At 45.4% G+C, this 21,781-nt stretch overlaps 1 protein-coding gene across 1 annotated transcript in view; it reads left to right on the top strand.

Annotated features, from left to right (window-relative positions):
• LAMA1 (laminin subunit alpha 1) overlaps window positions 1-21,781 on the top strand; it is a 124,644-nt gene that overhangs the window by 67,643 nt on the left and 35,220 nt on the right. Inside the window, exons 20-36 of the mRNA XM_068993660.1 lie at window positions 2,668-2,774; window positions 3,492-3,669; window positions 4,290-4,426; window positions 5,113-5,349; window positions 6,346-6,489; window positions 7,118-7,297; window positions 8,376-8,561; window positions 9,111-9,238; window positions 9,893-10,013; window positions 11,027-11,164; window positions 12,964-13,085; window positions 15,522-15,608; window positions 15,904-16,097; window positions 16,382-16,524; window positions 18,175-18,264; window positions 20,398-20,509; window positions 21,596-21,758. Of these exons, the coding sequence (XP_068849761.1) occupies window positions 2,668-2,774; window positions 3,492-3,669; window positions 4,290-4,426; window positions 5,113-5,349; window positions 6,346-6,489; window positions 7,118-7,297; window positions 8,376-8,561; window positions 9,111-9,238; window positions 9,893-10,013; window positions 11,027-11,164; window positions 12,964-13,085; window positions 15,522-15,608; window positions 15,904-16,097; window positions 16,382-16,524; window positions 18,175-18,264; window positions 20,398-20,509; window positions 21,596-21,758 (2,467 nt within the window). The remainder of the gene's footprint in view (window positions 1-2,667; window positions 2,775-3,491; window positions 3,670-4,289; window positions 4,427-5,112; window positions 5,350-6,345; window positions 6,490-7,117; window positions 7,298-8,375; window positions 8,562-9,110; window positions 9,239-9,892; window positions 10,014-11,026; window positions 11,165-12,963; window positions 13,086-15,521; window positions 15,609-15,903; window positions 16,098-16,381; window positions 16,525-18,174; window positions 18,265-20,397; window positions 20,510-21,595; window positions 21,759-21,781) is intronic.

Genomic DNA, 21,781 nt, shown 5'->3' with positions numbered 1-21,781 from the left:
TGCAGGGTATCCTCCCCACACAGGGATTGAACCCGTGTCTCTTACGTCACCTACATTGGCAGGCGGGTTCTTTACCACTATCACTGCCTTTTTGATAGTGAAGTCGCTCAGTCGTGTCTGACTCTTTGTGATCCCATGGACTGTAGTCTGTCAGGCTCCTCCGTCCATGGGATTTTCCAGGCAAGAATACTGGAGTGGGTTGCCATTTCCTTCTCCAGGGGATCTTCCCGACCCAGGGATTGAACCCGGGTCTCCTGCAGACATACTGTTTACCATCTTGAGCCACCAGGGAAGCCCCTTTTGATGATTTCACCTTTTTGATGATTTCCTATAAATACTGAAGCCCTACTATGCTATTACAATGTATAGACACAAGAGGGAGCCAGTGATACAGAAAAGATGCTGCCTAGGAGGACAAGACATGAACAAGGTGTTAATTGCCCTGGGCTTAGGAGCCTGACGTTCAGCATCTTGATTGATTATCATGGGAGATGATAATTATCATGATTATGATAACCTGTGATTGTGTAAAGCTTCAGAGTTTACTGAATGCCTTCACCGTTCTCCTGGCTTTTCTTTTCGTGCTTATTGCAAACCTTGATGACAGTTCATTTGTCACTTATTGCATGTCTGTGACTTCCCAGACACTATGCTAAGTATTGTGATGGGAGTTGGAACTTTATCAGACTTGAAAATCCCAAGTCTAGTGGGGAGCTATACAGGATGGTGTATCAGGGAAGCACATGTGTGGGTTCAGGGCTTTAGGGTCTGAATAACACAGGGTAGCATCCAGGGTTACATGGTCACCAAGCAGCCATGTGATATTAGGCAAATTTATTAACCTCTCCTAGCTGCTATTTCCTCATGTGTAAAATGGACATAAGTATATGTATACACTAGGCCTTTCTGAAAAATAAATGGGATAATAAATTTAAAGTTCTAGACAGTAAATAAATGGTAGCAATTACAATTGTTAGCAATAAGAGCAGTAATTTTTATTATTTTTCTGTATCAATAGTGTCCACTATAAATGCAAGCCATGCATGTAATTGAAAATTTTCTAGTAGCCACCTTTTAAAAATTATTAAAAAATTAGATGAAACACATGTTAATAACACATTTAACTCAATATATAGAAAGTGTTATTTTATCCATGTAATCAAATTTTCAAAGTGCTAATGAGATGATTGCTTTCTTTTTTTTAATAATGAGTCTTCAAAATTCAGTGCATCTTTTATCGCCTATCCTAATTAGTACGGGCTTCCTAAGTGACTCAGTGGTAAAGAATTGGCCTGCAATGCAGGAGGCACAGGAGACCTGGGTTCAATCCCTTGGTAGGGAAGACCCCCTGGAGAAGGAAATGACAGCCCACTCCAGTATTCTTGCCTGGGAAATCCCATGGACAGAGGAGCCTGGTGGGCTACAGTCCGTGGGGTTGCAGAAGAGTCTGACACAACTTAGTGACTAAACAACAACAATAATAAGGATGCTACATTTTCATCAGAAGTACTTGATCTACATTTAGGTTACATAAAATTTAGTGTTGAAGAAGGGGATTCATACACCCAAGTTTTTCAAACACATTTAGAAGTTTTCCTCTACGTACATCCAGCCTGACACAGCTGTGTGATCTATGGTAAATTATATCATCTTTCTAAGTCTTAGATTTCTCACCAAGTAGAAAAACAGATTTTTCACCAAATAGAAAAATGTTAGTGCTCCCCGTCTGTGTTTGTTATGAAGGTTAATTCACTTATTCCACATTTTGACTATAATGTGACAGACACAAGCTGATGGGTGTGTGCCCTGCAAAGCCTGCCACACACAGTGTGCTTGGGCCTGAGATATTTTGTGATGTTTTTTTTACATGATTATGCCATTGGACAGAGAGTGTGCATTTTCTAAGCCCAAGCATTCCTGAATAGTACACATCCTGGGATATCTATCAGTGAACATATTACAAATCTTAAATGAAGTGCATGTTGACAGCTGTGGTATGAATATCAATTAAACCTTTCTTGGACTCATTAAATTGCATCATTTTGAGAAGGTGGGGGACTTTGTAGCTTTAAACATCAATATTCTGGCTGGAGAGGAAACTGAAACCTCAGGCCTGACGGCCTGAGTCAAAGGACTCAGGTCTTAGAATAAGAAATATTTCGTTTGGGAACACATGTAAGAATTAAAGATTTTAAAATTTAATAAAAAAAAAAAAAAAAAAGAAAGAAATATTTCATTAAATCATGAACTATAATATTAATTATCTACATGGCTATAATTCAACTTAAAATATTTATATATGATTGGAATGAGCAAATGGCTAAATCGATTTTGAAATCTTTGCATGTTTTTTATGAAGATTGGTTGATTTACATTGGCAGCTCATTTTAAAGATTTCAAGGGATTCATGAAATTGGTGAAGCTCATTTGCAGATTGTTACCTTAATAGTTTCAGTACATTTTTTTCTCTATGATGGTTCCTTCCACCAACCTTATGTTGGCTCTTCCAGAAAAAGTGTAAATTTTTAAAGTTACTGCAAAGCAATCATTTTGTTCTCATTTTCCGGTTTGAAACATGAATGTGTAAGATTTCTCCTTTGGGGATTAAGGGATTATATAAGAGCCTTATCCAGAAATAGGCACAAATATGTCTTCTGTGTGTGTTAGCCTGTGAATGTCATGGCCAAGGCTCCCTTTCTGCCGTCTGCCACCCGGAAACTGGACTCTGTGAGTGCAAACCATACGTGACCGGACAGCGATGTGACCAGTGCTTGGTAAGATGCCTCCAGGTCCTCGCGTACAATTCATGTGTGCATCAGTGTTGACGTCTGGAACTGGTTCAGATGAAATGGGATTACGACTGCCAGAAAGAGTGGGTGCCTGCAGCACGGTGGCGGGAGCAGCTGTGTGTCCCGATCTGGAGAGTGTGCATCAGTTGCCAGGGTGGTGGGATGATGTCACGAGTCCTTTGTGAGCTTGGGACACATGCAGGTGCTGATTTGGAAATGTTCTAGGAGGTACTTTTGTTTTTGCCATTCAATCCCTAAGTCATGTCCGACGCTTTGCCATCCCATGGACAGCAGCATGCCAGGCTCCTCTGTCCTCTGCTATCCCTGGAGTTTGCTCAAACTCATGTCCATCAAGTCGGTGGTTAGTAGGTTGCTGCTACTGCTAAGTTGCTTCGGTCGTGTCTGACTTTGTGCAACCCCATGGATATCAGCCCACCAGGCTCCTCTGTCCTTGGGATTCTCCAGGCAAGAATACTGGAGTGGGTTGCCATATCCTTCTCCAATGCATGCATGCATGCTAAGTCACTTCAGTCGTGTCTGACTCTGTGCGACCCCATGGACAGCAGCCCACCAGGCTCCTCTGTCCACGGAATTCTCCAGGCAAGAGTACTGGAGTGGGTTGCCATTTCCTTCTCCATTAGTAGGTACTAGTCATTGACTGAAATCTGTTCTGTCTTCCTCTGCTCTGCCCCCATGAAACAGTACGGCTACTATGGGCTGGACTCGGGGCTCGGGTGCCTGCCGTGTAACTGCAGTGCTGGCTCCCTGTCGGATGACTGCACGCCAGAAGGCCAGTGTCTCTGCGTCCCGGGTGTGGCCGGGGAGAAGTGCGACAGGTGTGCCCGTGGCTTCTATGCCTACCAGGATGGCGGTTGTACACGTAAGCGCTGGGATTCAGCGTTTTAGACTTCCATGTATTGCCTAAACTTTTCTTGGAACTCTCCTTCGACTTCGGACTAATTCTGTTAAGTTCCTTTATGTTTTTTCTTCATATGTAGCATGTCATTCCTTTTTCCTGTTTCCAGATCCCTGTTCTGGGGAGTCCATAAGCCTTGGTCAGGCTGTACTAACTGTGTGAGCTTAGGCTAATGACTTGCCTTAGCTTTGGTCTCCTCTTCCATAAAGTGGGGGAGCCGATTAGACTCCAGCCAGGAGTTACTGTCAGGGTGGTACCTCGAGCTCTTGGCATAGTGACTGGCGCACAGAGGCTCAGCAGGCCTTAGCTGTCTGCTCTCCCCACCTGTGGAGGCCTTGCCTGGCCTTCTCTCTGTTTCTCCCCCGCCTCCTGATCATCTCTCGTGCAACAGCCTCTCTTCAACAAGGAGGAGCCTCCGCCTCTCATGAGACATGGTGGGGTCCTGGGGACCATGAGGCCTCTTCAGGAACTGCAGGAGTGGTTGCGATTATTAACACAGGCAGACACTGCAGCAGAGGCATCTTGACTCCTTTGCTTGACCCGACGGTCCCGATCCCTAACAGGACCCCGTATCTCTCTCGTAGCCTGCGACTGCGCTCACACCCAGAACACCTGTGACCCGGAGACCGGGCAGTGTGTGTGCCCGCCTCACACGCGGGGTGCAGCGTGCGAGGAGTGTGCAGACGGACACTGGGGCCACGACCCAGAGCTTGGATGCCAGGTGCGTGTGGCCACCTGCATGATTTCCCTGCTGAGAACCGCTTTGCTGTGTCAGGTTTCATCCTGTTTCTTTTATCTGTGTGCTTAATTTTAACCTGTTGAGCGGCTTCATGGTTTCTAGTCACAACTCAGCACCCATGGTGGGAATCTAAGTGGAAGAAGTGACAACCTTAAAACACAATATTCCAAATTTTCTTCAAGAGCCTACCTTTGAGAAATTGATAGGTTAGTAGATCAAAATCTTATTTTACTGCCTTTTAAATATATTCTGCAATATACACTGTCTTCCAGGAGAAGGACATAAAGTGCTTTCCTGGGGCGGGGCACATATGTCCCATCTTCCGTGGTTCTATTTTTCTGTGTTTACTTTTGTCTGTTAAACGTAGAGTTTGCATTTTGAAAATAGAGGGAACATTACTCGTCTTCTAACATGATTTTGCTGGACTGCTTTGACCTACTAAGTAGATTGAATTTCAGTCCTCAACTGTGGCCCAGCACGCAGGGGTTTGACGATGTCCGGCAATATGGGTCCTGTCTCTTGATGGCTTGTGTCGTGAGTCCAAAAAGCAGTAGTGAGAGAGGTCCGTTTGCTTGTATGGTTTCTCCAGGTTTTCTGTCGTCCCTGTATGTACACATTATGAAATGTAAAAGCCACCTTTTGATTTATTTCACTGTTTTCTCTTCCAGGCCTGTAATTGCAGCAGTGTGGGGTCAGCCAGCCAGCAGTGTGATGTAGTCACTGGCCACTGCCCCTGTAAGCCTGCATTCGGTGGACGGGCCTGCGACCAGTGCTCCCCAGGGTACAAAGGCTTCCCCAACTGCGTGGCCTGTGACTGTGACCCGAGGGGGACCCTGGCCGACACCTGTGACCAGGAGCAGGGTCTCTGCAGCTGTGCCCAGGAAACCGGAGCCTGCTCTTGCAAGGTACTGGCCTCGACCCCACTTCCTTTCCACCCTCTCACTCGTCATCATGACTTCGGGGCTTTCACTATTTAAATAAGCACCTGGCTTCTAGATGCTTCTCTTAATGAGTTTGCACCACCTTCTGGGTCTGAGGTTAAATTCTGTGTGTGCTCTTCTAGAGTGATGGATGATGCTTTAGATGGAATTTGTGCAGTTTATTACAAGTGTCAGATGATGGAACTGATTTGAAAAACATGCCGAGTTTTCTATCATGTGTCCCAGTTGGCTGAGTAGCCAATCTGTCTTGAATATACAGGTAAAATAGATAACAGGGCTTCAGGAAAATGTGTGGTTGTACAGCTGGTAAGTAACTATTCTCTTGTGCCTGCTGGGCAGACTGGAGGAAATTTGCATTGATTATTCTCCCAGGAGATGAGATTTCAACATCATACCTAACTCTGTATTCTCATTCGTTTTCCCATTGCGCTTTGTTGCTAGAAGGTCCTTGACCACTTTCTCCGGTCCTTTCCTTGGGCCCCGGAGATGGAAGCCTGGTCCTGGCTAATTGGTGGTGGGGGATGAGGGAGGGGAACCTCGAGTGGGTCGGGGGTGATGGGATCCTCAGTGGATGTGTGCTTGGTTCCCCGCATCTGTGGTCTCAATTCTCACCACAGACGGCCAGTGCAGGAGAACCGGCTCAAGGCTCTTCACCTGACTGCTCCCCAGTCCCCTGGGGACTCACTCCAGGAGGATCCAGGCCCCGTCCTGGAGACTCACTACGGTGTCTGCATTTTCCTGAAGCTTCTGAGATGATTCAGATGATTAGCTGAGCCTGGGAATCACTGAGTCTGAGAGAACTGATGCTCAGAGAGGTTGAGGAGCCAGCCTAAGAAGCAGCTGGTTCATCCGTGCCTGTTCATCCAGAATGGTTTCTGTGTTTGATTCCATTTCTGTTTGTTCAGAAACCGTGTCTCCTTTTCTCAAGTAGAAGTGAGTCTATCGCTTTGTCCCCTTTAGGAAAATGTCGCTGGTCCTCAGTGCGGTGAGTGCCAAGCTGGCACCTTTGCTCTGGACGAGGCGGACCCTCGGGGATGCACGCCCTGCTTCTGCTTCGGGCTGTCACAGCTGTGCTCGGAGGCCGAGGGCTACGTGAGGACGCTGGTGAGTCACACGCTCATTAAGCGTTCTGGTTTTGACTCTCTATCCTCGGGAGCTGGGTGCAGGTGGGAGAGACAGTTAAGTACTTGTGTTGCATTTTCCTCTTACTGGGTCAGAAATTCTAGGAAGCTGATTTGAGATCATTAAGAATCAGAACTCTAGGATTTCCCTGGTGGTCCAGTGGCTAAAGACTCCGAGCGCTCAATGCAGGGGGCCAGGTTTGATCCCTGGTCAGGGAACTAAATCCCATGTGCCACAGTAAAGATTCCACGAGCTGCAATTAAGACCTGTGAGGCCTAAAAAATAAAAGACTCAGAGCCCTGCCTCTGCCGTCCAGGAAATAAATGGAGCAGGAACGAAGACGTTGGTGTCGCTCTGTGCTAACCTACCCACAGCTTTAGTCGGAAGATGAAGTTGCAGTATGTCAGTGGTCTCCTTCGTATAGCTGAACATTGCCCAGTATAGCACTTTCAGTTCATTTTAGTCCAGCTGTTTAAGTTTAAAAGAAAAGCCTTTCTCATTCCTGTTTGAGTAATGAAGCCATCTGACCTGAAACAGCAAAGCCTCTGACAGTCCGAGGTGCAGAGTTCATTCACGTTCTGAAGTGGCTTGTCCTCCCCTCCCTGACTAGGTGACGCTGGGCTCAGATCAGCCTCTCCTGCGTGTGGTTTCTCAGAGTAACCTCAAGGGCACGACCGAGGGGGTGTACTACCAGGCCCCTGATTTCCTGCTGGACGCCGTGACCGTCAGGCTGCAGGTCCACGCGGAGCCGTTTTACTGGCGGCTGCCTGGGCAGTTTCAGGGAGACCAGGTGAGACAGACACCCAGCCTAGAGCCCCGTCCACCTTTCCTGGGGGCAGAGGTGCCCGTGGAAGTCACAAGGGCCTGGGCTGGCCTATTCCTAACTGGAGTGGGCATTAGTCTTCTCTTCTGCAAGGGGATGGAGTGGTAACACTTAGGAAACGTCCTCCAGATGAATGGGTCTTTGCCTGTGATGCAGGAGACCCTGGTTCAATCCCTGCATCAGGAGGATCCCCTGGAGAAGGGAATGGCTGCCCACTCCAGTATTCTTGCCTGCAGAAGCTCCAGGGACAGAAGAGTCTGGCAGGCTATAGTCCCTAGGGTCATAAATGACTTACCACACACACATATCAATTTTTAAAAGTCTTTTCAGGTGAAAGTCATATTCTTTTTCTCCTTTTTAAAGTACTCACTCAACAAACTTTTTTTTTTTTTTTTTACTAATAGAGGCTCAATACAAGCCTGGGTGCTATGGCCTAGGAGGGTCTTATCAAGAATTTGTCACCTATTTGGGGGGAAGAAAAGAAAATTGAAGACCTTGTTTGCATTTTTGCTTATATAAATACATGAGTCTATGTGTGAATTCATCCTGATTTTTGAAACTTGGAAACATGTTCTCCAATGGTTATAGTCATGTTTAATTCAAAGGAGCTTGAGAATCATTAGAATGATTATCATGTTACTTTGTTACTTTGGAGCTCACCTTTGTTGGCATCATCAAGAGAAGACACTGGGAGGTGATGGGTTTGACTGTGACTTTGATGGTGGTGGTGGTGGTTTCAAAGGTGTACTTATTCCCAGCCCATCAACTTGTATTCAATACATAAATGTAGCTTTTTACAGCCAAACACACCTTTATAAAGTGGCTTGTAAAACTTTTAAAGGATTGCGTACTTAAGAACTACAGCTTATATCAACTTAAGAATCCGGAACTAAGTAGAATTAGAAGGAAGCGCATGTCAAATAACATATTACACTCACATGATGTATTTTTAAGAGACAAGATTTCCTTCAAATGGCAGCAGGCTTATGCTGAAATATCTTTAAACCAAGGCTATGTCAGGGACGTAAACACTTCTTTCCGACAGCTCCTGGCCTACGGCGGCACACTGCGATACAGCGTGGCCTTCTATGCTTCCGATGGAATCGGCACCTCCAACCTGGAACCTCAGGTGCTCATCAAAGGAGGCCGGACCAGGAAGCAGGTCATCTACGTGGACGCGCCAGCCCCCGAGAACGGAGTGAGGCAGGAGCAGGAAGTGGGGATGAAAGAGGTGGGTGAGCGCTCTTTCCACCTTACACTCTTTGGGCTGGGAACTCTGCATGTAATGAAATCATGAAGCTGCTGTTAATAAGAGAGAGTGAAGGAGAAGGCTTTGGGTCAAAATTCCAATGGGTTTAGCAAGGTTTCTAAAAGGATTCAAATTTCTATTCTCAAGAAATGCATATGAGGCTCATGTTAATTTAGTGCGAATGCAGCTTAAATCCTTTATCTGAATACAAGAGTCTCAGCCGTATGAGTATAATGGTTCTGGGTTTTTGGATGCCCTTGAATTTGGGACGTGTGTGTTCCTTCCTCCAGGAGAGGTTTACTGATTGTGCTCTGTGTGGCTGGCCCCAGCGGAGGTGTTATGAGGTTGTTGATAAATGAGGTGGTGGGACCACTGCGCCCAGCAAGTGACAGGAGAGCTTCCATAGTTAAATTTAGGGTCACGCACAGCAAGAGCTGGGCTTACTACTGGAGAAATCTCTAAAGGAATTAAGTTCATGTGCCTCTGTGCATCTGTACCCTAACTTTAGTTGAATGTGCTTCTCATCTGCAGAATTTTTGGAAGTATTTTAACTCTGTTTCTGAAGAACCTATCACACGCTCAGATTTTATGTCTGTTCTTAGCAACATTGAGTACATCCTCATCAAAGCCTCTTATGGCCAAGGATTACAGCAAAGCAGGTACTTGGAAATTTCTAGAAGTTTTAATATATCTTTCTTATTTGAAAGCATACCTTAAGGACTTGGCTCACTTCATCTGCCATTACCCCATGTTGTTAATATATATATTTCTGTTCCTCACCAAAATCTTATTAAATATTAATATTATTATGAAGTATGTGAGAATGACATAGATTGTCCATCTCCTATAGTAATGTGGAGATAACTTGTAAGTACATGAGGATGATACCTTCCATATAAATAGCAAAACAGTTCTACCGTTTTCTGCCCTTCAGCTGCAAGGCCCATTGTTTGTTGCAGTGTGTCGAGAATGCCATCCCTTGCTCATTTAGTGTCATGAACTTATCACCTAAAGAAAGCCACCTAAGTTATGGCCAGGCTAGCACTTCGAGGTCTTGCAGGTGTGTTCTCTCTAACATGGTTCTTAAGTTCTGAAAATCTGGCCAAGTACTTTCCCTGTGGAATGACTAATGTGCTTTTTGTGTGTTTTTACCCATTTCCTTTATAACTGTGAACGGGAACAACCCTCCACCCGGCAGGAAAGTTCTGGTTTTCTAGGTGCACCAACATGATTGTGTAATGTGCTGTTTCTGAAAACTCTTTTTGTAAATATTAGTGCCTGCTTTCACACTTCTTAACCCAACGGTTTCACAGAATCTCAAATATTTCAATGGAGGTCGGCAGAAAGGCGGAAGAGTCACACGCAGGCAGGGAGGTGGCCCTCCTGTTAGAGAAGTGTGTCTGTCCTCCTGGCACGGCTGGACTCTCGTGTCAGGTAGGAGATGGTGGTTGAAACCTGGTTTCTGGTTCGGGGTTGAAATATGCTTGTTACAGCAGCTCTGAGTGATGAGTAGTGCTGTGCGTTTCTGTTACGCCGTTTTTCTTCCCTTTTAAAAATTACTTGTGGTAGAATGGGTGTTTATCATCTTGCCTATTTCTAAAGTGTGCAGTTGAGTAGCGGGTGGGTCAGTTCACTCAGGCCGCTGTACAACCAACCTTCAGAATTCTTCATCTTATAAAACTGAAACTCTGTGCCCATTAAACACTTACCCGTATGCCCACCCCCAGACTCACCCTTCTACTTTCTGTCTTATGAAACTGCTACTCTAGGCCCTTCATATAAGTGGAGTCATGCAGTATTTATCTTTTGGTGACTGGCCAGTTTCACAGGGCATGATGCCCTCAAGATTCATCTATGTTGTAGGCCGTGTCAGAATCTGCCTCCTCCTTCTTAAGGTTGAATCACATTCCACTGGATGGACGGACCACATTGTGTTTATCCATCCATCCATTAGTGGACATTTGAGTTGCTTTCATGTTTGGCTATTGTCAGTAATGCTGCTGCAAACATGAGTGTACAAATCCAAGACCCTGGATTCAGGTCTTTGGGGTTTATACCCAGAAGCAGAACTGCTGGATCACGCGATAACTCTAGCTTTTTGATGACCCACCACACTAAACATCATACTGTTTTCCTTAGTGACACACTTTTCTCTGTTCCCACCAGCAAAGCAGCAGCGTTCCAGGTTCCCCACCTCCCCGCCAACACTTACTATTTTCTGGGTTATTTTTTTTCGTTTTTTTTTTTTTGATAGTAACCATGTGAGCTGGCATCTCATGGTGGTTTTGATTTGCACGTCCATGATGATTAGTGACGCTGAGCATCTTCTCACGTGCCAGTCACCTATGCATCTTCTCTGGAGAAATGTGTGTTCAAATCCTCTGCCCATTTCTTAATCGGGTTTTTTTGTTTTTTTGTTCACTTCCTTCCCTTTTGCTTCCCTCCAGGACTGCGCACCTGGTTACCACAGAGGGAAGCTTCCGGAAGGTGATGGCAGGAGAGCACGCCCTCTGCTGGCCCCGTGTGTGCCCTGCAATTGCAACAACCACAGTGACACCTGTGACCCGGAAACCGGGAAGTGTCTGGTACGCTGGTTTGTGTGGGTGGTTGCCTGACACTCAAAATTACAGCGGGCACTGGGTGTCTACTTTTCTGGTTGGAGATCACACCAGTTCCTTGATTTATAGTATTTAAATTTAGCTAAATGTAAGGTATACAAATATTTCCTTCAGAAAGGTCTAGCTAAGTGGCCTGACATTTTTGGTGGGAATTCTTTTATAAATTCTTTGAATTTATTTATGGGTAGCAATTTGGAAATGAGTTAAGTGTCTCTTGTTTTTACCTGCAGTAGAGGTGGTACATGAGAACTTGCTGTCATAGAATCTGAAGGGTCACCTGGACGTTTATAGATGAGTTAAGGCCAAAGTTGAAAATGTATTTCTCTGTGTAAGGTATTGCTCTCTCCTTGCCTTTGTTAAAAAGTACATGTTTTCCTGGAGGTCTTAGTATGCATTTGCTTCCTGGCTCTCTCCCCCTAGACCATCAGTGACATAAGGAGAGCTCTGACCACTGAAAAGGACCAAGAGCCTCAGACAGAAGGCTCGTGACCTTGACTGAAGACAAACTCTTGTGTCCAGGGTTTTGCTTTAGCCAATAAGATCTTATTGATAACACAGAATAATCTGATATTTTTTCCTTACTCCTGAAACCTCATTCTTTATGATAACTCATGTGGGAACATTGATTCCCTGTCTAAATTGTGCCAAGACTGACTTGATGCAGGCGAAATAGCTCATTCAAGGGAAATGAGCTGCCCACCAAGACACACCAAAGCCTCCTAGATCCTGGCTGTAGCCTCATCATAGGAACCAGGGCTCCCACAGCAGATCTGTCTTCCTCTTCTTTTATTCGGAAGCGTCTTTCATATACAGAATTTAAAGGCAGAATCCCCTGGGAAAACTGTTAAACCATAGCCATGCACAGGTGAATTTAAAAGCTGAAATGCTGCATGGATTTCCTCAGTTAAAAAGATGTGTGTTCACCTTTGCTGACTCCGTTAGATATCTGGGATTAAAGAATTGTTCCAGTCATTCAAGGCAAAATGAAGATGCAGATAGCTACACTATTAAAAAATTTATTCGTTCTAATCAGTTCATGCCCCAGGCAAAAGTAAAGTCCTAATACCGAAAACGAGAAAATCTCATTTAAGGATTTAAAGAGAATTGATTTCAGGCAACTTCGGGCAAGATGTAATTAGCTAGGAAGGTCCCTTGGCCCATCACAGAGACAAAGGTCATGTGGATATTTGGGGAAATCCATGGTTCTTTCGTGATGCATCTTTCCTTGGGGCAATTAATCATTTAACAAGATTAGGTACTCCTAGGGGCACTGAATCAGAGAAGGCAGTGGCAACCCACTCCAGTATTCTTGTCTGGGAAATCCCATGGGTGGAGGAGCCTGGTAGGCTATGGTCTATGGGGTTGCGAAGAGTCGGACATGACTGAGCGACTTCACTTTCACTTTTCACTTTCGTGCACTGGAGGAGGAAATGGCAACCCACTCCAGTGCTCTTGCCTGGAGAATCCCATGGATAGAGGAGCCTGGCGGGCTACAGTCCATAAGGTCACAAAGAGTCAGACGTGATTCAGTGACTCAGCAGGCACGCCCACGTTGGGTGAATGCAGTCTTATAATGAATGAAGGCCACAGAGCTGCCAGTGTTCAGGATTTTTAAAATATGACAAAAAATGCTCACCCTCTGTTGAGAATAAAAAAAAACTGTCAACTGATAAGAATTGGGGTGTTGCTGGGCTATCTCCAGGTGAGAAGGTGTTCTAACAGTTTCCTATTGTTTTCTTCTCCTTTTGAAACGGGTGGGATCCCAGAACTGTGGCCACAACACCACTGGCGACCACTGTGACACGTGTGCCCCTGGGTACTATGGGAAGGTGACCGGCTCGGCCAGTGACTGCTCTCCGTGCACCTGTCCTCACAGCCTGCCGGCCAGGTGAGCACACAGGTGTGCCGGCGTGCCCCTGCAGTCCACCACCGAAGCTGGATTGCTTCCACGGTCAGCTTCACTTTCCAGGGTTTCCATGTGATCCATCTTAGTGGGTACTCTTCGTGTGTCCAGAAAGGCTAATTTTAAGAAAAAAGTGTTCATTCTCCCAATATTCAAAGAGGTTTGCAAAAACAAAGTATCTGTGTGTTAGCACTGAGTGTTAGAATGAAACTAATAAAAGAAAAGAGGTTCAGGTTTGCTTTCTTTGAAGACTAATTTTAGCCTCCATCCATATACAGTGTGCCCAGAGATGAATTATTATTAATTTTATGAAGAATTCAGTTCTTATTTAATGTAAGGTGTTGGGATTAGAATGTATATATGCTGATGACTGATGAAGTTCAGAAATGTTACGTGGTGGTGAAATTTGGGCCAGGTTCCACCTTGTACACATGATGCTTGTACAGAATTATCTGAACACGTTAAAAAAAAAAAAAACAGAGATTTTTAGTGGAAATTGGAATATCTGAGGGTCCTTTCTGGTTTCGATGAAAACTGTAATTCATAAATAACATTTCATTCTTGCTTAGAGTATTTGGTAAGGCATTGAACATGTATAGATCAAATACGAACTTTTGGTGTACTGAAATGAAGTTTTCCTTTTAATTTGTTTGAATTTTGTCTCTTTTGTTGTCTCCAAGTAAGTGTTGCTTGATGTTGAATGCCTAATGAGAGGCACTGTGTAAACTTCTCTTGCGAACTGTCAGGCATCTTAAGATTTATTGCTTACTATTGTTTACTCTTATTTAACTTTTTGTATTAAACCTGTGTATAAATGTTGAATCATTAATTCCACCCCTGTCATCTGAGCTATAGGAATACTTGCAAATGTGCATAAAGATGGGCACTGCTTATGTTGTTGTTTAGTTGCTCAGCCATGTTCGACTCTTTGTGACCCCCTGGACGATAGCCTGCTAGGCTTCTCTGTCCATGGAATTCTCCAGGCAAGAATACTGGAGTGGAGTGGCATTTTCCTCTCCAGGGTATCTTTCTGACCCAGGAATGGAACCTGTGTCTCCTGCTTCACAGGTGGATTCTTTACTCCTGCGCTACGGGAAGCCTGGCATTGCTTGCACTCACAAGAAACTGGAGGTGTGGAGCTGAAATATACCTACAGGGGATTGATTAAATGCCTCAAGTGTCTTTTGGTAGACACCTAGAGTGCAATATTATACTAACACTGAGAAAAGAATAAGGCATATCTGTGTGTACAGAATTGGAGAAAAGCCGGTCAAATTATGAAATTGAATACATGATGTGATGCCATTTGGGGAAGCATTCAAATCCATATGTGTATCCACATCCACAGCTCCATGGCTATACATGCCTGGAATGTCAGGATGGGTATTTCACCTTTCTACTTTGCACAGTTCTGTATCTGTGTATTTTACTTCTTCAATCACAGAGGGTCCACACCATCGCCACAACCTCCCTCATGCTGGTAAATTAATAGCTACACAATTAGGAAGTGGCTGTGAGATTGTGAACATGCCATGTGTGCTGTGCATCTGAGAGGCCCCCAGAGAGGTGCTTTTTTTCTATTCATATACATTTTGTGTTTCCATTGACATCTGTCTCTTTAGTGCTGAAGGAGGAAAAAGGTGGGAAGTGAAGTGGGGCTCATAGCAACCAACTGACTCATGCTGGGAACTTCTCTTACTGGCCAGATACCCTGGCAGTTTTTTTAGTGGCTTGCAGGTACCCAGCTGAGCCTCCAGTTGGTGACTTAAAAAGTGGAGGCTAAAGTGGTTAGAAAAAAAGGAATACACCAGAAGCTGAAGTCCCAGAGTGAGGGCTCAGCATCCAAACGGATTGTTCAGTTTTGAGAGGCTCCATCTTATTGCTACTAAAGCTCCTCACCTGACTCGCTACCTTAGGTCCAGTCACCCTTGAGCCTACCTTCACTCTCTGCTCTTTCCACACTTCTCCCCCTGGCCTTTCACTGCACTCGGGTGAATCCCCAGCACTCTTCCAGCTCACTTCTCCCCGCTGGTCCCACGTTTGCTCATGGTCAGCTATAGTTCTCCAGCCACCCTTTCATCTAATTAGTCAGATAATTCACGCAAGTCTCAAACAAGCAGCTTTCTCGTTTGGTGACTAATTGGTTGTCCTCTGTAAACGGGTCTCTATCCCCGCAATACTCATGTGGTTGTCACTGGATAGGCATCAGTGAATGTCTTCTGGACCCACTTGTATTGACTACATGGTTGTTTTGCTTCTGCCCAACAGAGTTTAAGCCCTAAAAAGCTTGCCCAGGTGTCCAGTTTGTAATCACTTATTTTTTAGAACAGTATCATGTACTCTTTAAGAGTAATGAATAAGTACCCTAAGAAAGATCTGAAGTTGTATGTCTGAAAATTCAAAACAATTCTTCTTTTCCAGCTACAGTCCCACTTGCGTCTTGGAAGGCGATCATGATTTCCGATGCAATGCCTGTTCTGTGGGTTATGAAGGACAGTATTGTGAAAGGTATGTTGTCTGCTCCTTTTATATGCACAGGACATATTTACAGAAGTGATGGGGAGTCGTTACCAGTTTGATAATGCAAAACCAGGCCTCCTGGGGAATAAGGCAGGTAAAGGCATTTCCTTGTGACCGTCTTGTCCTCCTTTGAGGGGATAGAGTGCAGAGGGAGGTGAGCAGACCCCTGTGCGCTCTGCACTTCACGGGGCAGGAGTGATGACTGTCCTTGGGTGGCTGTTCTGTGTATTCACTCACTCACTGGTGTGGACCCTGCCTTCTGTCCTCCCGTCTTCTTCTGCAGGTGCTCATCCGGTTACTATGGGAACCCTCGGATGCCAGGCGGCACTTGCCAGAGGTGTGACTGCAGCCTGCACGGCTCTGTCCACGGTGACTGTGACCGTGGGTCCGGGCAGTGCGTCTGCCGGCCGGGGGCCACAGGGCTCCGCTGCGGGGAGTGTGAACCGAGGCACATTTTGGTGGAAAGCGACTGTGTGTGTGAGTGTCACCCCTCCGAAGGGCTAAGGAGGGTTTCTTTCCTTGGATGGCTTCCTGGTGCCCAGTGGTGTCTGCAGGCTAAGCTCAAGGGCTTAGTTGCTCTGCGGCATGTGAGATCTTAGTTCCCTGACCAGGGATTGAACCTGCGTCTCCTGCATTGCAAGGTGGATTCCTAACCACTGGAGCCCCAGGGAAGTCCCTAGATGTTATTACAGGATGCTATGGGCACCCATGGGAACCCGGGCAGACTCTTTGCTGTAACTTGAACATCCTCTTTCCTGTAGCCTGTGATGATGACTGTGTGGGTGTCCTGCTGAATGACTTGGCCCACGTTGGGGATGCCATCCTGTCTGTGAACCTCACCAGCACCATCCCTCTCCCATATGGGGTTTTGTCAGACCTGGAAAGTAGAACAAAGTCTCTCCGGGTAGGTACTGTGAGTACAGAGATGGATAGAAGCGTGTGTCACAGGAAGTTGAAGAGTTCGTTGGGACCCTAGGGGTCATTCTGTCTGTCCTCCACCAGTGCGGGCATCTCAGTCGCAGTGTCTGGTGCTGGGAGGTGCCCAGCCTTCTCCCCCTGAACCTGACTGAGAACTGCATCGTCCACACGATTACCGGTTCCACTGTGCAGCAGCGCTGACTGTTCAAGACTTGATCCGCAGATGCCTCCTGTGTATAAACCCTTCCTCTGTGCTCCTCCCGCTGCCCTGTGGAAGAAGCCAAGGTCCACTCACCCCTGTTGATAACAGGTCTTTGGACAGAAAGCAGCTCTGTTAATACAAACAGAAAATGAATTGAGACGGCATTGTCTTTAATGTGCTGAATGAAGAGCCACTGTTTTCCATCAATGTATTATTCTTAACTGGAGTTGCAGGGCACAAAGGTTCCTCCTCCCTTGAAGACTATATAAAAATCTCAGGGGATAAATCATAATTCTATGTTTAGTTAAAATCTGTGTTTTTGATCTGGGTCCAAAAGATGATGGGAAGGTAAGAAACTGACTTGCTAGACAGCATTTTTTATTCTAACTGGGGGAAAAAAATGAATCTAAATTTGGCTCAAACCCTATGCTTTAGAACGTGAGGTATTTAATTCACCGTGTCATGCCATAATGCCAATGTGTGTTTGTGTGTGCAATCTAGCTCCTTCAATGATCCACTCTTGTTAATATTGGTCCTTTATAGATTTAATGGAGTTAAGGTTAGGAAACTGTAAGAGGTGTTTCTATGTTATTTTTCCTGAAATGGAACAAAATGTTTTCAAAGATAAGAGGGGAGAAAAAGAAAGAAACAAATGTTGAAATTTCTTTTCCACTCAGCAGAGACACAGTCAATAAATACTACCTTCCGTCAGTTTGGTTTCCAACTGTATGACTATATTTTTTACCACGTGAGATGAATACTTGATTTCAACTTTAACTCTTAAGTGATTTGATCCCATTTAAAGCACTTTGTCAGCTCCTTTGTATGACTTTTTATGTTTATATAAAGTACTCAGGAGCTTGAGATTGTGAACCCTCAACTATTTCTTGTTTCCACTGTCAACCTACATAGCGACTTGGGCAGGTTAATAACTGTCCTGACCATAGACAGTAATCTCACCCCTTCACAGGTTGTTATAAGGTCTGAGTAGCGTCACACAAATAAAGAAATTAGAGGAGTGTTGGCATAAATTAAGTACTTAATTGTTGTAATTATAAAGGCTCTTCTTTGCTTAATACTTTTGTATTTTAGCTTAGTAAGCTTTTTTTTTAGGTGTTAGCAATTACAATTAAAATTTATGTGATTCTGCTGTTGAAATTCAGCCAGAGCCACCCAGGAACTGCAGCAGTTCTGCATGGCACACCAGGCTTTACGTTTATATCTGCATAGGAAATATAATGCGAGAGACCGCAGTCTAGAAACGTGTTCTGTAATCCAAACTTCAGTGAATGTGATTCATTTTATTTTTTAACGCAATGTCAGGGAAAAGAGAATTTCTTTCCGTGAACAAAAAAGGTAATGACAGGTGATTCTTAGTTAAGAACCAGAAGATTTATTTTGAAGCATTATAATTTGTTTCCTTCATTCTTTTAGGACTCTTTATTAAAAGAAAATATGCAAAAAGAACTGGTGAAAATTCAACTTGAAGGCGTCTCAGAACAAACGGAGGACCTACAAAGAGAAGTAAGTTCTTCATAAAAAGGGTCTGCTCCACCTGCCCCCAACCCCTAGCCCTTGTGAACACTGGCACGGGGACTTCTTGGAAGGTTATGAACAGATCAGGGCAGCCCCCTCCCAGGAGCTGTGTTCCAGCTACTGTAAAGTCAGATTAAGTAGGTTCTGATGCAGCCAGTCTCCGTGCTTTGGTGGGAAGTGGCCCCTGACTTAATTTCTGCTGTCCCCTCTGCTGAAGGAGGAGTCGGGCTGTCAGTTCACATCACCGCTTACTTTCTCCTGTGAACCAAGGTTGGGCAGGATGAAAAGACGGGGGTCTCTTCCCCATCCTGTATTCACTGCGCATGGTGAGCAGTGAGTTTCCCCCCTCGCCTGCCCCCAACACCAGCACAGGCAGCTCCTCCCGGGGTGTCTGCAGCACTCAGACTTCGGCCCCTACTTCTGATGGTCTCACTTTGAATGGCAGGAGAGTTCACTTTGATGTCAGCAGGGGATTATTCATTCTCTTCAGCCCAGGCCAGATGAGTGGTTTTTAGTGACCAAAAAAAGTATCTGCTTATTTGCAGATGGCAAGGGAGGCCTATTGTCAAATTCATGATTTTCACTTTAAAATTGTGTGCCTATGTGTGTGCGTGCATATATAGTACATAGATGTGTGTCTTTTGAAAGTGAAAGTGTTAGTCACTTTTGACCCCATGGATTGTAGCCTGCTGGGCTCCTCTGTCCATGGGATTCTCCAGGCAAGAATACTGGGGTGGGTTGCCATTCCCTTCTCCAGGGGATCTTCCTGCCCAGAGATGAAACTCAGGTCTCCCGCTTTGCAGGCAGATTCCTCACCTCCCAAGCCTCCAGGAAAGCCCCGTCTGTGTATATGTGCGTCTTGCCTCTGTCTCTCAATGTTCACACATGCACACAATCATGCACCCTAAAATGCAGGAGCTTGGCTTCTGTTAATTTATAATTAGTGACCATTTGGGAAGAGTTTAAGGGTTTCTGTGTGGGCTTTTAAAGTACCTGAGCAAGCAAATGTTTGGTAGGAAGTGATAAGCCAATTAAAATAAATTCTTTCTATCCATTAAAGAAGATTCTCTTTGGATTTTGACTAGAAAACACTTTTAGAACCATTCTGAGTTACTTACTTTTGGGTTTCCCTTGTGGATCAGCTGGTAAAGAATCCACCTGCAATGCGGGAAACCTGGGTTCAATCACTGGGTTGGGAAGATCTCCTGGAGAAGTGAAAGGCTACCCACTCCAGTATTCTGGCCTAGAGAATTCCATGGACTGTGTAGTCCATGGGGTAGCAAAGAGTCAGACACGACTGAGCTACTTTCAGTTCAGTGAGTTACAACACATTCCTAGAAATTAGAGACAACCCTCCTTCCCACAAATTGTTGTTTAGTCTCACTAAGTCATGTCCGACTCTTTTGCGATCCCATGAACTGTAAGCTTATCAGGCTCCTCTGTTCATGGGATTTCCCAAGCAAGAATAGTGGAATGGGTTGCCATTTCCTCCTCCAGGAGATTTTCCTGGATCAGGTAATGAACTTGGGTTTCCTGCATTGGCAGGTGGATTCTTTACTGCTGAGCCACCAGGGAAGCCTTTCACAAATTAGAATACCCTTAATAAAAACAACGGCTGAGAGTAACTAACAGGCATCATCACATATAATCCTCATGAAGTCCTGTGATTCAAGTGTTCTAATTACTCCAAGTTATGGTTGAGGCTGTCCAGCCTGGCAGAAGCAGGTCTGTTTGCCTAACTCTGTGTCTTAACTGCTTGACTTAAGTTCTCATGGTCAATACAAATTAGTAAGATTTTACTTTCTAGGTTCTGCAGATTTGGGTCCTAGCATGAGCATGAGGTCTCCACAGTGGCAACACCCGGGAGAGTCTGTGGTTTGATAGCCGATTAGGCTGCTTTTAAAAATGTACCGTCTTTTTTCACCAAGAGTGAGCAGCCCATCATTTCATGAGCCACCTAGTCCGTTTCCAACCCTGCACTGTTGACCTTGGCTTCCACGGTGGCGAACCTTTTCTGTGTTCTAGAATATGTTTTGTTGCTTAAAAGAGACACCATCTGGCATACTGAAGCTTGTGTTTTATTCAGAGTGAAACTCACCTAAGGCCTTCATTTTCCGTCAGCTTGACAGAGTGTTGATTCGTAGTGAGCAGGTGACCAGGGCCATGGAAAGAATCCTGGACAAGAGTGTGGACCTCATTAAGTTGACCGAGAAGCTGCAGACAGACATCGAAGGTAGTATCCTCAGATCTTTGCTTGACAAGTCTGGCTTATTTGGTAGGGAAAGCCTACTCTCTTCACTCAGCACTTGAATAGCCGTGACTTGCACTGGACTCCTGGGGCCTTCCGCTGTCCACACACAATGTGCTAAGTCAGTTCAGTCATGTCCAACTCTTTGAGACCCCATGAACTGTAGCACATCAGGCTCCTCTGTCCATGGGATTTCCCAGCAAGAATACTGGGGTGAGTAGCCATTCCCTTCTCCAGGGGATCTTCCCGACACAGGGGTTGAAACCCAGGTCTCCTGCCTTGGCAGGAGGATTCTTTACTGCTGAGCCAATACAAATCAGACTTTATAAGGCAGAAAGTAAAGACATTATTACGACAAAAGACATTTTTTAAAAAGAAGTAGTATCAAGTGTTGGTGGTTGTTCAAAGAGTAAACATTACTGACAGCTTCTACACGCTGATGTTCCTGGCAGGGGCAGGGAATGCTGCAGTGATCGTGGTGCCTCGGCCCTGCCTGGACAGGGTTCATGGGTACCAAGGGAGCAGACAGGAAATAAACCAGGATCCCAGGTTCCTGAGTGGTTTTTTTTAACACTTTAAAAATATATTTATTTGGGGCTGCGCTGGGTCTTTAGTGCCGTGAGGTTTTTTCTCTGGTTGTGGCGGGCGGGGGCTACTCTCCGGTTGTGGTGTGAGGGCTTCTCACTGTGCTGGCGTCTCTTATTGCAGAGCATGGGCTTCGGTAGTCATGATGTGGGCTCAGCAGTTGCCTCTCCTGGGCTCTAGAGCACAGGCTCGGTAGTTGTGCCACACGGGCTTAGTTGCTCCTTGGCTTGTGGGATCTTCCCAGACCAGGGATCGAACCTGAGTCTCCTGTATTGGCAGGCAGGTTTTTTACCACTGAGCCACCAGGGAAGCCCCTCCCAAGTGTGTTGACAGGGCATGTCCAGAGCGCACTGGATACACGGACTAACCTGGCCTGGTTAGAGGGTCAGCCCAGTGTAGGTGGGCAGAGCAGCCTCACTGGAGAAGGTTCTAAGTTCTCCCATCCTTTGAGAGACTTATTCAGTGATTGATGAACTTTCTCCATAGAAATGATCGAAAAGGCTATGACTCTAAATCAGACGCTGGATAACGATGTCCAGCTGCCCAGCTCTACCCTTCAGGACATGCAGGAGAAGATCACGGCTTTGCTGGAAGTCCTACGGAAAAGGCGGTTCCTGCCGCTGCACCAAAACGCCACCCTGGAACTCAAGTAAGTTCCTGAACAGCGCTCAT

This window comes from Capricornis sumatraensis, chromosome 21, assembly GCF_032405125.1.
Source record: "Capricornis sumatraensis isolate serow.1 chromosome 21, serow.2, whole genome shotgun sequence".
NCBI classification, from domain to species: domain Eukaryota; kingdom Metazoa; phylum Chordata; class Mammalia; order Artiodactyla; family Bovidae; genus Capricornis; species Capricornis sumatraensis.
Note: the sequence above shows the minus strand (reverse complement) of the source record. Positions and strands in the feature narration are given on the sequence as shown.